Genomic DNA, 14,827 nt, shown 5'->3' on the forward strand with positions numbered 1-14,827 from the left:
AAAAGCAACATTGTAACAATGCACAGAACGAACCAACACACAATCGTCCGTGCTGCGTTCAGGTGCGGAGGGTGGAACGGGAGGAGAGGAGAAGGACGTCCACTCGCTCCCTTCGTCATGCTAGTCTGCTGATTTCTCATCCAGTATGCACTGCCTGCTCATGTGCCCACCTCCAACTCGAGTCGTCGTCGTCTTTGTACATCCAGATGCAGCTGTGACTCACGTAGACTTTGCATTGCTTTGTGCGGTTTTGGCTGCCTTTCTATATATAATCCACCAAGACACCCGACCACGGTAGCAGCGAGGTGGGAGGGCGGTGTGTACAAAGTGCAGGAGTATCTAAGAAGACGCATGTTTGTCGCGGATGCGAATTGCTGTATGTAGCGTGTAAAACAGTTTGCTATGGTGCACGCGGTCGTGCTTTGTTACCGAAAACTCGGTTTTTAAAGACTGCTCACTTCATTGTGTATATGACTGTAGGTGAATGAAAAGATCCAACTCTGGAGAGGCCAACATACAATACAACGTTTTACACGCTGCATACAGCGATTCACATTCGCAACAAATTGTTTTACACGCTGCATACAGAGATTTACATCCGTGACAAACCTGCTTCTTCTTAGATAGTCCTGTTGCGTCCACCCTCGTTCTCGAAGCATACACACCGCCTGGTCATGTGGTGCCTCTGTGTGAACCGGTCAGGCACAGAGAAGGTCAGCTGCCGAGAGAGCGTCTCGACTGTTGCAGGGCTTGCATTGGTGAAGCAGGTGTGACGGTAATGAAACAGAGGCACAGGGCTTATTGGTTTTTAAAGACTGCCTCCTTCATTGGGTTTTAACCAATGCACGGAACGAACCAACACACAATCGTCCTTGCGGCGCTCAGGAGAGGAGGGTGGAACAGGAGGAGAGGAGAAGGACGTTTACTCCGCTCCCTCCGTCATGCTAGTCTGCTGATTTCTCGTTCAGTATAGACTGCCTGCTTATGTGTCCACCTCCAACTCGTCACTCGAGTTTGTTTTCATCTTTGTACAGTCCAGATGCACCTGTGACTCACGTAGACTTTTTATTGCTCTGTGCGGTTTTGGCTGCCTTTCTATATATAATCCACCAAGGCGCCCGACCACGGTGGTCGTAACCGAAAACTCGTTTTTTAAAGACTGCTTACTTCATTGTGTTTTAACCTTAGTTGTAAAGGAATGTTTTAAGGATCCCATGGGATACCCTTCGCAAACAGTTTTACACGCTGCATATGGTGATTCACCTCCGCAAGAAACATGCCTCTATTAACAGTCAATGTGGGTCGGAGCTGCATGTGACCTCTACGACAGACGAATATAAATGATGCCAGTTTTTCTGTGTCGTCGCGTCCGAGTTGGTGGTCTTGGAGTTGGTGGGCGTGGCTCTGTGAGTTATCGTCGTATCCAATGGTCTTGGAGTTGGTGGGCGTGGCTCCTCCCTGTGTGTGCAATAGGTGTCTCACTTGTCGTTTGCAAGCGACGGTCTTAGTGAATCCACGCCCCTTCCAGCGTCCTTTCCATGGGTGTCTTGCCTTAGTGAATTATACTGTGTGTGTGTGTGTGTGTGTATATAGAGATATAGATATAGATATATAGAGATATATAGATATATATATATAGATATATATATATATATATATATATATATATATATAGAGAGAGATATTGCGGGCAAGCTGGAGAATAGTACAGAAAGTGGACAGATCCTGTTAAGTTTGGCCTGGGGTGATAGGTACATTATTTTCAGCTTTCGTTGTTTCATAGATGGGCTGCATCAGTGGGATATATTGTGTGTGTGTGTGTGTATACGCCTTGAAGGACAAATGGGTTTGACAGCCAGATGGGGAAAATTACTTCCTGTCTGGCTGGAGATGTATAAATGATGGACTAGGAGAAGCTGGAGGCCAGAAGCAGTGCCATACCCCATGTGACAGGTGGTAGTGGTCCTCCCGTGACGTCCCATTAGAGGGCACTGTTGGGGGAGGACTGCCCTGATTTCCACATGCTTCTAGTGTTAATGTGTCCTCTTGGAAGCAATTCAGGGTCAATTGTTGGTAATTTCCGGGTACAACTTAAAAGGAGCCTGTTGCCTCACCTGGATGAGTCAGAGTCAGGAGGCATTGGGTAACACTCAACAAGTGGAGAGAACAAAGATTCACTGGCTTTGTAATTGTGATTTGTTTCTTTTTTTTTTTTTTTTAAACATTTTTTAACATTTAATTTAATTAAAATAAACCCCTTTAGTTGAACCTGGGACTGTGTTGGATAATATTGTGTTTGAGGTTTGGGGCTCAGTGGCACCCCTTTTGGTCACAGTATGAACACACACATATAAATACACACATTTCAGTGGTATGTTAATCTTTAATTACACATTTGTTTACACTTTTATAATTATTTAGCTTCTCAGCTATAGGTTCAACTGTACAAAAACTGAATTGAAAGTTTTAGTTTTTTTCCTACATTGCTTTTTTTGCAGGTTGACCTCCTTGGCATTGCAAATACGGTGTACAAAATGTTAAAAGGGAGAAATATACAAATACTCAAAGATGATTCAGGACTAAAGGTAGTACAGGAAGATGAGGAAGATTTGAAAGATAATGATGAAAAGTAAGTTTATTTTTTTTCCCTCCCTGAAGAAAGGGCTTGACACTTTGTAGTTCTCCACAGGATACCTAGCATAGTCTAAAGTGTAAGTTACCATTTTATGATCATGGATACAGCACTTTAATATACTTAACTGAGAATTAATAGGGCCAATAGCATCACACAGTCAAAAGCTTTTTTTATATACATACAGTATTTTGTTTAAGCTCTGCATTGTACTAATATGGTTATTGTAATTTGATAAAATGTAATCCTATCTTTTTATAGAAAATAACCGTAGCATTGTTACTGTAAAACTATAAAAGTAAAGTTTGTTAATGTGGTTGATTTCTGGAAAAACAATCCTTAAATTTGCTTGTAATAAAAATAAATGAGCATAAAGGCTGAACAACCTAAATGCTATCGCATCTACAGACAAGCTTGACCTATAGCTCTAAACTGGGGAGTCAAGGTTGTGTAATGCTACAATTAATGTTTCTAATGCCCATTTTTTAAGAGACGGGCAAGATGTGCAGATGTGATTCATAATAAATGTAATACTACTCCACCGTATACTGCAACATCTAGGATCCATTAAAAAAAACAAAAAACACTGAACTTTTAGTATTTTCAAGAACCTTTTCCTGTTGGCTTGGCTTAACTAATGACTCACTGTTAATAAAAGGTTGAGTACGGTAGATCCAGTTTCTTTTTATCCAGTAATCTTCAGGGCCTCTTGATGGATTCCTGGGTCTTCCCAGACCACCTGTGATATTATTTCTGTAGCTTGCCTTGGCTTTCCTCCGGGTGTATCTCTTAGAGGATGTACTTTTGGTAAACTTCCTTAGGTTTGTATACCAGCTCAGTCGTATTCTTTTGGTAATTAACAGCAAATCATACTAATTTCCTAAGCTGCTCCCCCTCCAGGGATGTCAAGTCCAGTAATCCTACCAAGAAATATCACTTTGGGTCTTTTTTCTTATTTTTATTTAACCATTGCCATTCAATTTACATCTATAGAAAAAAAAATAAAATTGGAATATTTAAAAAAAAAAATTATCCATTTCCATTCATGTAAGCAGAAAGAGAGAGAGACTGGGTATTTTGAATGTGTCCGTCTATAGAGGCATAAATTAAAGCACTTAAATTTGTTCTGTATATTTTTTTAGTCGTTTAATATTTTAAACAAATTGACTTGTTCTAATAATGCAACATCATTTAGCAAAAAGGAAAAGTCTTGCTCAGGTGTACAATGTCATCAACCTGTTTTATTTTCCTCCTCTTCCCTGTTATTAGGAGCAGTGTGTGGTATGATTTCTTTAAGAAGATTCTCAATCCTGGCACCAGCTCTACTGTTACTGTTCTGTCTGAACTGTACTTTGAGGTTGAAAGTGCCTTTAAAGACAGCCTGCTAATGACCCTGGTCCTGTACAGCGATTATGACTGATTTTTCTAGCCCACATCTTTGTATAGTTTATTTTAAAGTTTAATTTATGTTCCTATTTCAATATAGAAGTGTGTGCCTATGTATTCTGTAAAAATAATAAAAGTAAAATGTATATGTTGCTACTATATATTGTGACGGACTAACTGCTTTTTGTTTTTAAACTTGCTTTTTATAGTATAAATGTGGTTATTTCCAAATTACCAATTCATTTAAAAGTATGGCAATTTATAGACTGTGTTGACAGCAAGCCAGAGGAGGTGTGAAAAACATGTCAACTGTAAGGTGTGGATTATATGAGCCGTGAGAGCTATGAGGTGACAAAAATATGATCCAAACTAGAAAGATACGTCATTCTTTTATCATTTTTCTGATACTGCGTTTTTATTTTTTTTTTTTCAGCAGCATTCTTCTGATTTTCCATGTGACATCAGATAACTTGCATGTGCTAATAAAAATTCTACAAATAAATTGTGCATGTCTATTTGGATTTAGAGAGGTCACTGCCAAAAGTTTTGAGAAGGACACTAGTGTTGGTTTTCACAAAGTTTGCTGCTTTCAGTGTTTTTATATATTTTTGTCAGATGTTTCTATGGTATACTGATTTATAATTGCAAGCATTTCATAAGTTTCAAAGACTTTTTATTGACAATTACATTAAGTTTATACAAAGTGTCAATATTTGCAGTGTTGGCCCTTCTTTCGTTTTCAAGACCTGCAATTCACTCGGGCATATGCCGTCCATCAACTTCTGGGCCAAATCCTGACTGATGGCAGCTAATTCCTGCATAATCAATGCTTGGAGTTTGTTAGAACTTGAGGTTTTTTGTTTGTCCACCCGCCTCTTGAGGACTGACCACAAGCTCTCAATGGGGATTAAGGTTTGGGGAGTTACTGGCCATGGAACCAAATTTCGATGTTTTATTCGGCCCTCGACCCTCTACAGTTCGCATACCAGGAGAAGGTTGGAGCGGAGGATGCCATCATCTATATGCTACACCGATCCCCCTCCCAATTGGACAGAGGCAGTGGTGTTGTAAGAATTATGTTTCTGGACTTCTCTAGCGCTTTCAACACCATCCAACCTCTGCTCCTTAGGGACACGCTGACAGAGATGGGAGTAGACTCATACTTGTTGGCATGGATTGTGTATTATCTTACAGACGGACCTCAGTATGTGTGTCTCGAGAACTGCAGGTCTGACATTGTAGTCAGCGACACAGGAGCGCCGCAGGGGACTGTACTTTCTCTGGTCCTGTTCAGCCAACATACATCAGACTTCCAATACAACTCGAAGTCCTGCCATGTGCAAAAGTTCGCTGATGACACTGCTATGGTGGGCTGCATCAAGAGTGGGCAGGAGGAGTATAGGAACCTAATCAAGGACTTTGTTAAATGGTGCGACTCAAACCACTTACACCTGAACACCAGAAAAACCAAGGAGCTGGTGGTGGATTTTAGGAGGCCCAGGCCCCTCCTGGACCCCGTGATCATCACAGGTGACTGTGTGCAGAGGGTACAGACCTATAAATACCTGGGAGTGCAGCTGGATGATAAATTGGACTGGACTGCCAATACTGATGTTCTGCGCAAGAGAGGACAGAGCCGACTATACTTCCTTAGAAGGCTGGCGTCTTTCAACATCTGCAATAAGATGCTGCAGATGTTCTATCAGACAGTTGTGGCGCGCCCTCTTCTACGCGGTGGTGTGCTGGGGAGGCAGCATAAAGAAGAAGGACTCCTCACGCCTGGACAAACTGGTGAGGAAGGCAGACTCTATTGTAGGCACGGAGCTGGACAGTTTGACATCCGTGGCAGAGCGACGGGCGCTGAGCAGGCTCCTGTCAATCACGGAGAATCCACTGCAACCACTGAACAGGATCATCTCCAGACAGAGGAGCAGCTTTAGCGACAGACTGCTGTCACCGTCCTACTGCAGGACACACACACACTCCCACACACCAAGCACACTCTAGGGACAGTTTAGTGTTGTGTATGTATATTTATTTATATATATATTTTAAATCAACCTTTATCTGGCTGAGTGGATGAGTTCATTTTTGACACACACTACAAGTACTGAACTGAATGTTTATTTCCAACATTGAAGACTTATTTTAGTATCTATTGCAGTTTGGAATGAATTTTCATGACATGATTTAGGTCAACTGATACACAAAGTAATAATGAGTGAATGGTAGTGTGTTTTATACCCGCTAGATCTCAACCCACCTGGGTACTTATTGGTCCTGCCTGAGCAATACCTCCACTTGTCCTACATCTTCCATTACTTCCTTGTGCTGTACAGCTATGTGATGGCTCATTATTTGAAGACTGTTTATTTAAATGACCTGCATGGTTGTGCCCATCCATTATTTGTCAGTACCGGTTGAGCTGTTTATTTAAAATTTGGATGTCTTCCCACAGTTTTATATCTTACTAGTTGTGAAAGGTTAAAAGAGCTTTGACAATCAAGGACAATTTCCATTTGAGGTAGGTTGGGATGCTGTGAGGATACTACTTGAATGTCTCTCTTCTGTGTTAGGTGTAGAAGGTGTAGCCCTTTAGTATGAGATTAGGGCCATACTCCATGACACATTGATTGGATTGTAAGTCTCCATTTAACTGAGAATATCTGAATTCCTCAGTAGATAAAGTGAAGACCATTGATGTAGACAGCTGGAGGTAAATACGATCAGCCTTGATCAGCATGTCCGTCACCAGGACAAGGACGGAAAATAAGACAAGGTAAGATTATACATAATTACGTCTACCAATCAACCCTTAGCATTTCAGGGCTCTCACACTTCACTGAATCTGTAAATGGGTTTATTAAGATTAGTTTTACTACTGGTTGGAAAGATTTGAGGAGGCATAACAGATTTTTTGTTCTTCCAGCCCTCGTCAATGGCATTTCATTTTGTTCTTCTATTCCCACATCAGCTTCTCAATTTAACATTCTGTAATTTGCTGCATAACACGCCACATGCAATCTGAAGAATGCATAAACATGCCTATCTGATGGGTAAGAATTTGGAGAACACTGTTAGCTAATACTTTACCACAGGCAAAACCACTTAACTTGCATGTCTTTAGAAAAAAAAAAAAAGTATGACTCTATGTTGTGTTATGCAATTTGTCAATTGTAATTATGAATTGTGCGCTTTAATGTTTGGTCAAAATGGATTAAAATACATTCTCTATACAATTTCATAATTGCATACCTTGTTTCACCTAAGGAAAATGCTTTCTGATATGATTGAGAAAATTCATTTATCCATTTATGACCAAACCCAGTCAATCTAATTCAGGTCCAAGGAGGCCAGTGCCTCAAGCAGCATTATCACGGGACAGGGTGAAGATGGTTGAAGTTTGAAACTGTGATTCTGTGCAGATACAACCTGAAAATGAGTGTAAATTCCAGGTACAGTGAACTTCTGAGTTTTATTTCTCCATTGCAAGTTTATAATGTGAAGCCTGTCCTGACAATACCTAATACAAGTCTGAAACCTGACCTGCATGTGCCACAAGTCCATGGTAGGGCATGGACAGGCACCTACCTACATTCACCCACAGCCAGAGTGTTTAGATGAGACAATTGACCTAATGTTATATTGTATGAACAAATGTGCAGGGCGCATTACTGTGTTGCCACAAGAGAGAGACTACTTTTAACCATAACTGCCACAGATTTGACCAAAACTAATGAATGAAAATCTATTTTTTTCATAATTGGGCAAAGCCATAGAGCCCTAAAGTGTCTTTATTTTTCATTCAGGTATTTTTTTTTTGTTTGCTTAAGATGAAAACAAGCTTACATAATTATAACAAAACTTTACAAAGGAGAAAACTGTTCAATTCATCAGACTTGTTCAGTTCTGCCATAGTTAAAATGTCCCAGTATTACATAACTTCTTTAAACCCATCAGTATATCAACTTCATGACTGGGTTACTTGTTTCAGATTTTTTGAGAATGGACCAGCTGCAGACCTCCTATAAGGTCACGTCCAGTGACAGGCAGGAAGACCACCGTTGTGATGGAATTGACAAAATCAATCAGGCCCAATCTGCCATTGGGCTGGAGGTGTGCTGTTGTGAGAGAACTTTATCCCTTATAGTTTCAAATAGCTAATGGGTAAACTTTTTGTTATCATTGGCTATTGTGTTAAATAGAAAGCAACAAAACTCCTTGTCAATGAAACACTGATTATAAATTATTGTTGTAACATTCAAATATTTAATGGTTTATTAAAGGAGTGTTGTGAGAATTTCTCCACTTGTGCAATTATGCAATGTTACCTACATATGAAGTCTGGCTAACAGTATGTTTACTTGTTTATCTGTCAGTGGAATAGTAGCAATAAAATTTTTTATGTTTTGTTAATTTAGCATTACAGGGTGTAATTAAGCTGTTTAATCTACTTTTGAGGTCTGTGTAACTGTATTTTTTACTCTATTTCTTTCACTTCCTATACAAATGGTGAAAGAATGAAAACATTTAAGTTATTGTGTCATTTATTTGTCTTATCTTGTTCTTTACCATTACTTATGTGTTGCTTAATAATTCTAACACAGATTACTAATTTACCGTAGACCTGTTGTGAAATGCAGTGGTATGTCTGGTGTTCAACCAACCAAAGTGACACATTGACTACATTGACTTCCTGTAGTGGCACTAAGTCTAAATTCTTGATGTGGGTCTACAGAATAGTAAATGATCAGCACCCACTGTATATACAGCGCCCTCCACAATTATTGGCACCCCAGGTTAAGATAGGATTCTAATAATTTTTTTTTCCCAAAAAATATAGGCTTACAACACAAAAGAGAGAAAAACCCAAACTTTAATTGAAGTACATTTATTAATTGGGGGAAAAAAAATCCCACATTAAGAAATAATTTTTTACATGGTATGTAGAAATACCTCCTTGATTGTGCCTTGAATTCATTTCCTCTCGTTTTCCACCAGGTATTGGAGAGCATATGCTGTATTATTTAGCTAATTGAGTTCTGCTGGATTGATTTTGCCATTACAAATTTTACAGACCTGGATTATGTTTGACCCTACTTAGCTTTCTTTGCTCAGCAGTAAAGAGTAGGACAAGCCTTTTCGTTTCGAGATGCCATACATTTGATAGCTCTTCTCTACACAGCCCATACTGCTGCTGTCCTTTTCTAATGTGGTAATCAGAACAGCAGGTCTGTGGAATCGATATATAAAACCTTCGACTCTGACGCCTTGATTTCTGGTACCACCCTACTCTGACTCTTCAATTTCCAGTACCTCTGATTCTTTTTGTATTTAGACTCGTATATTTACTCTGTTGATTGAAAGCACACAACATACAAGATACAAGGCATTTCATCACTGCCATGGGAATCATCAGGCTACATTTAAGCATCCAGCCTGCTAAAGTTTGGGTTTAAAGACTGTAGCAATGATGTTGTGGCTTACAAACACTGATTTAATATTAAACAAAAGACTACACTTACAAAAGCTATATTTTTATCAAAGGTCTAGAAGAAAAAATAGTTTGAGTTATTATAGGTGAAATTGAAAATTTAAACACATCCAAAGACATGCAGGTTAGGTGCATTGGTGATTCTTAAAATTGTCCCTAGTGTGTGCTTGGTGTGTGGGTGTGTGTGTGCGTGCCCTGTGGTTGGCTGGCACCCTGCCCGGGGTTTGTTTCCTGCCTTGAGCCTGGTGTTGGCTGGGATTGGCTCCAGCGGACCCCCATGACCCTGTAGTTGGGATATAGCGGGTTGGATATTGGATAGATGGATGTCTATTATAAAAGGAAATCCTGAGACAAGACTTTTTCAAAGAGATAATTTCGAGTCCTGTGAGACGAGAGTTTGGCCAAGAGATTTTTTTCGAGTCACACCCTCCTCTCAACCATATTCAACCATGCACATGGCCCTTTCACATCTGATTCGTGTGAATGCTTTTGACAGACACAGTTTCTCCTCTCTTAGCTCTTATAATTTTTTTTACGTGTTCCTCACTTTAAGTTCCCAATAAAAGAAGACTTGTGTCCAAATCTTTTTTTAAGAATTTCATCCTGAAAAGTTAACAACAAAAGAAATGAGTACACGGGCAATCCTATCACAAAAAACAATGAAGTCAAACGAATTAATGCGAAAATTGCCGATTAGTTACATGGCAAATTGGTTAAATGTGTGTCAATAGACTATGCTGAAACAGCTGGTGGTGATCGTGTGGAAGATGAAAACATCAACTTACAATATCACAAAGAATATCTACAACCATAAACACCGTATGGACTTCCATTGCACAAATCATTGTAGAAAGAAGGATGTATCCAAGAAAGGTAATGTAGTACATCTCCCACGGATAACATTATACACTAAAGTTGATCTTGATATGCCATTTGTATTAAAACGTTAATAGTTTCCCATTAGAATAGCTTTTGCAAAGACAATTAACAAATCACTGAGACAAACATTCGAAAAAGTTGGTTTATTTATTAAGCAGAAAGAAACTAAATTCACTCACGGGTAGTTATGTGTTGCGTTGTCACGATGAAAGTCCAAACACAGAATCAAAATTCAAAGAAATATTGATGAAAATCTAATTCAAAAATTGTTTTTTCTGACGTTTTACAGTAAAAGTGTAAGTTTAAAAAGTATTTGCGTGTTAATTTCGAATCCAAACAGAATGAAATCGTATAACGCAACGAATAACTCTACTGCAACATGATACATAATTTACTTTCAAATTATTAAGTTTTAAAAAATGTTTTAATATGCTTAATTACTCGCTGTAATGTAAAATAGTTAGTTTTATTATGCATATGTAACAATTCCCATGAAAATAACAATCTGTTTAAATCCCCATAAGCACGCAGCTTAACCTTAAAGTGGCTAGCATTTAGCACCGGCCCAGGCATTGGTGAGAGAAGCCCCCTAGTTATATTACAATTTACATTTAGTTAGAGCCAGTACATTTTTTCTAACTCCACAACCCTATATAACTGCATACAACACTCCCAAGTGAAATCCAGGGCAGGATCTTCAAACCTTTACACAAACAATGACTGGGTCAGAACATGAACCTCTGTCAGCAGTCTTCACCACCTTATAGAAAATCATGTATCTTTTACATTTAGGAGAAAAATCCTACACAACTGCAACACGGTTCAATCAAAAATACGCTCATATAAACAATAGTCACTGAGTTAAAAAAAAAAAAAAATTCAAACTAAATAAACATCGCTTTTTTCTTCTATCCAAGTATAGTGCCTTTCATGGTGAGCACTGCCATTTTGTTAGAAATCCTTAATGAACGATGGGAGTATTTATAAGCACTATTTGTAGGAAAAATGCCTCAACTTTTTAAAACAACTTTAAGTTACAGTGTCGTAAAACATCCCCCACAAATGTTAGTCAGCAGGGGCTAAGAAAGAAAGTCTAACATGCTCCTGCATGAATATTAGCGCAAAGAGGCTGTGACTAATGGCAGCAAAAGCTCAGTCAGCAGTTTCATTTCATAGTCTCTTTGACTCGGTTTAGTTAAGTTTACTACCTTCTAATTGAAGCAGCACCATAAAGCAACTAAAAATACGCCTGGTCCAGCAGGGGCTCAGGTTTCTACAAGGTAAACTTTTTTTTGCACAAGTTAAAACAACAGATGTCAGCTTGTGATTTATACCTGATTACATTTGGCATTGGCAACCACCGAAGTGTTAAAACTTCTTTTGTGTGATTGATATCCACCATCATAGGGGCAGGTGTGATGACAAAAAGGTGTGAGGTTTGTACTGAGGGAACAAATGCAACAGTGAGATTTGAATCATAATAATAGCCCTGCCCTTACCAGCCGTCATTATTTATGGTAGAAGGAATCCTCGTATTCACTTAGCACAACTTGATGTTGCAGCAACAGCATCACACCTGGTTTTCTATTTATTTTGCTTTACAGAAGTTAAATGGACAGACTTGAAGAGAATCTGACAGTGATTAGCAGAAACCCATGTAAAACATATTAATAGTATTAACTAGAATTTTAATTCTTCATTATCCACTCCAGTGTACGGACTGGTTTGGAATCAATATGTCTGTTCACATTTATATTGATTCATCTGCAAGCTGAACTGCTGAAAAAGATGATGTTCTTACCAGGTAGCCTTTGCTTGTAGGAGCATGGGAAATATTGATCTGAGGTTTTGGAAGGCTCCGCTTATCAAGGCAAGGCTGGTGGAGGAGTCCGCAAAGGGTCCGATAGGTGACTGATGTGTAATCTAAAGGGATCGCAACAGATGGTGTTATTTGTTGTGGCTCAGCTTATAATTCTAAACTACTTTACATTTAATTGCTGATGTGTTGTGCATGATTTCACTAATTGCTTAACTTAAGTGCACAATGCTAGATTTCTCCTGCCTTATTCTGGACACATTCTGTAACAGTAATTGTACGCAATAAAACGACTCAAGTATGACATCTGATAACCTGTTTAAACTTTATACAGGAAGAGTAATTTTTGAAAACGGCTCCAAGGGCAGGCAGCACAGTGGTGTGTGACAAGTATGTGACAAATTTGGCTGTTGCCTGCAGTACCCTCTTTGTCATGTTTGCATATTAATGTTGTGTATATCAGCATTTCCTCATCCACTCCAGTTTCCTCTCCAAGTACAATGTTTAGTTTACTGGAAACTATAAACTGGTCTAAGTGTAGGTGTCTCCATAATGTTATGGTATCCCATCCAAGGTCTGACCCATGTCTTGTATTCTTTATTGCCAGGAAAGACTCCAGTTCTTCATGACACTCTGTTGGCCCTGATGGGGTCTCACCTGTTACTCTGAGACTGTGTATCTGTAATTAGCACCTGTCTTCATTGACATATTCAACACCTTCCTACAGCTGAGCAAAGTTCTAGACTGCTTTAAGGTAGCCGCTATCATCCAAGTTCTCAAGAAGGAATTAATCTCTGAACGTAATGACTATAGATGAATTGCTTTGGGCTTGGTGGTTATGAAAATATTCAAACGTCTTATGCTTTCTGACCTGAAGTCCAGCACTGACCCTCTCCTTGTCCACTTCAGTTCACATAGAGGGCAAATTGCTCTGTGGTGGATGCAGTTGATTTATACCTCCACTCTATTCTTCAGCACATGGACTTGCCTATGCGAGGGACTTTTCTGTAGATTTCTGCTCGGTCTTCAGTACCATTGCTCCAGAGTTGCTTCAGAATAAACTAATCCACTAAGGTGTACCCTATGGTGTCTGCCAGTTCTTGACAGGTAGGAAGCAGTATGTGAGACTGGGCCCTTATATGTTGAATCCAATGTCAATTAGCATAGGCTCCCCTCAAGCCTGTGTCCTTTCACCCCTCCTGTTTTCACTTTATCCAAATGATTGTAGATCCAAGGACAAATCTGTAAAAATCCCAAAATTTGCAGAGGATACAATTGTAGTCCTCTCATTTCTAATAATGACGCATCTTCCAATGAAAGAGCGATAGGTCGTCTTATAGACTGACAGTTTTGTAATAACTTGTAGCTCAGCGCTATTAAGACAGTGGAATTTAGGATTGATTTCTGCCGACAAGTCACTATCTGCCCACCTTTGCAAATTAATGGCCAGACTGTGTTTGTGGTTTAGTCGTTTAAATTCTTAGGGACTGCTTCCACTAATACATTAAAATGGAACAAGCACATCAACTGCATCAACAAGAAAGTCAGGTAGGGATTGTTCTTCCTTTGTCAGCTTAAGAAGCTTGGCATATCAAGGTGTACATTGTTAATTTTTTACTCGGCCATCAGTGAGATTATTTTGACCTCCAACATCACTATTTGGTTTTGTTCGGCTTCCTATCTTTCTAAGACTCTATTATAGCAATTGATTGGTTCAGCTAAGAAAATCATTGGCTCTTATAGTAAAAGATCTGTTCATCGCCAGAGCAAAACAGAGAGCAGAAAAAAAAAATTGCAGCTGACTCCACCCATCCCAGCAGCCATCTGTTCATTAAATTGCCATCACAGAGGAGGTACAGTTCTATTGCGACCTGAACAACATGCTGTGTTCTTCGTTCAAATTGTTGTTCTGCTCTTCACAGCTGTTATGTCTTTCTTGTACTGTGGTGACCAGAACTGCCCACAGTACACCAGATTTGGTCTCACTAGTGCTGTATACAGTGCAAGCATAACACCCCTCATTTTATACTCAACAGGTTTTATGATACAGTGGGATGCAAAAGTTTGGGCAACCTTGTTAATAGTCATTATTTTCCTGTATAAATCGTTGGTTGATACGATAAAAAATGTCAGTTAAATATATCATATAGGAGACACACACAGTGATATTTGAGAAGTGAAATGAAGTTTATTGGATTTACAGAAAGTGTGCAATAATTGTTCAAACAAAATCAGGCAGGTGCATAAATTTGGGCACCGTTGTCATTTTATTGATTCCAAAACTTTTAGAACTAATTATTGGAACTCAAATTGGCTTGGTAAGCTCAGTGACTCCTGACCTACATACACATGTGAATCCTATAATGAAAAAGAGTATTTAAGGGGGTCAATTGTAAGTTTCCCTCCTCCTTTAATTTTCTCTGAAGAGTAGCAACATGGGGGTCACAAAACAACTCTCAAATGACCTGAAGACAAAGATTGTTCACCATCATGGTTTAGGGGAAGGATACAGAAAGCTGTCCCAGAGATTTAAGCTGTCTAACATATTGAGGAAATGGAAGACCACAGGCTCAGTTCAAGTTAAGGCTCGAAGTGGCAGACCAAGAAAGATTTCGGATAG

General features: G+C 39.2%; 1 protein-coding gene and 1 long non-coding RNA gene across 2 annotated transcripts in view; one reads left to right on the forward strand and one right to left on the reverse strand.

Annotated features, from left to right (window-relative positions):
• Positions 1-4,177, forward strand: part of bub1bb (BUB1 mitotic checkpoint serine/threonine kinase Bb) — a 62,550-nt gene extending 58,373 nt beyond the window's left edge. Inside the window, exons 23-24 of the mRNA XM_039742037.1 lie at positions 2,499-2,629; positions 3,902-4,177. Coding sequence (XP_039597971.1) covers positions 2,499-2,629; positions 3,902-4,052 — 282 coding nt within the window. The 3' untranslated portion in view covers positions 4,053-4,177. The remainder of the gene's footprint in view (positions 1-2,498; positions 2,630-3,901) is intronic.
• Positions 1-14,827, reverse strand: part of LOC120518984 — a 66,966-nt gene that overhangs the window by 48,392 nt on the left and 3,747 nt on the right. The window contains exon 2 of the long non-coding RNA XR_005631348.1: positions 12,193-12,314. This is a non-coding gene — a long non-coding RNA (uncharacterized LOC120518984). The remainder of the gene's footprint in view (positions 1-12,192; positions 12,315-14,827) is intronic.

Source organism: Polypterus senegalus, chromosome 18, assembly GCF_016835505.1.
Source record: "Polypterus senegalus isolate Bchr_013 chromosome 18, ASM1683550v1, whole genome shotgun sequence".
NCBI classification, from domain to species: Eukaryota; Metazoa; Chordata; class Cladistia; order Polypteriformes; family Polypteridae; genus Polypterus; species Polypterus senegalus.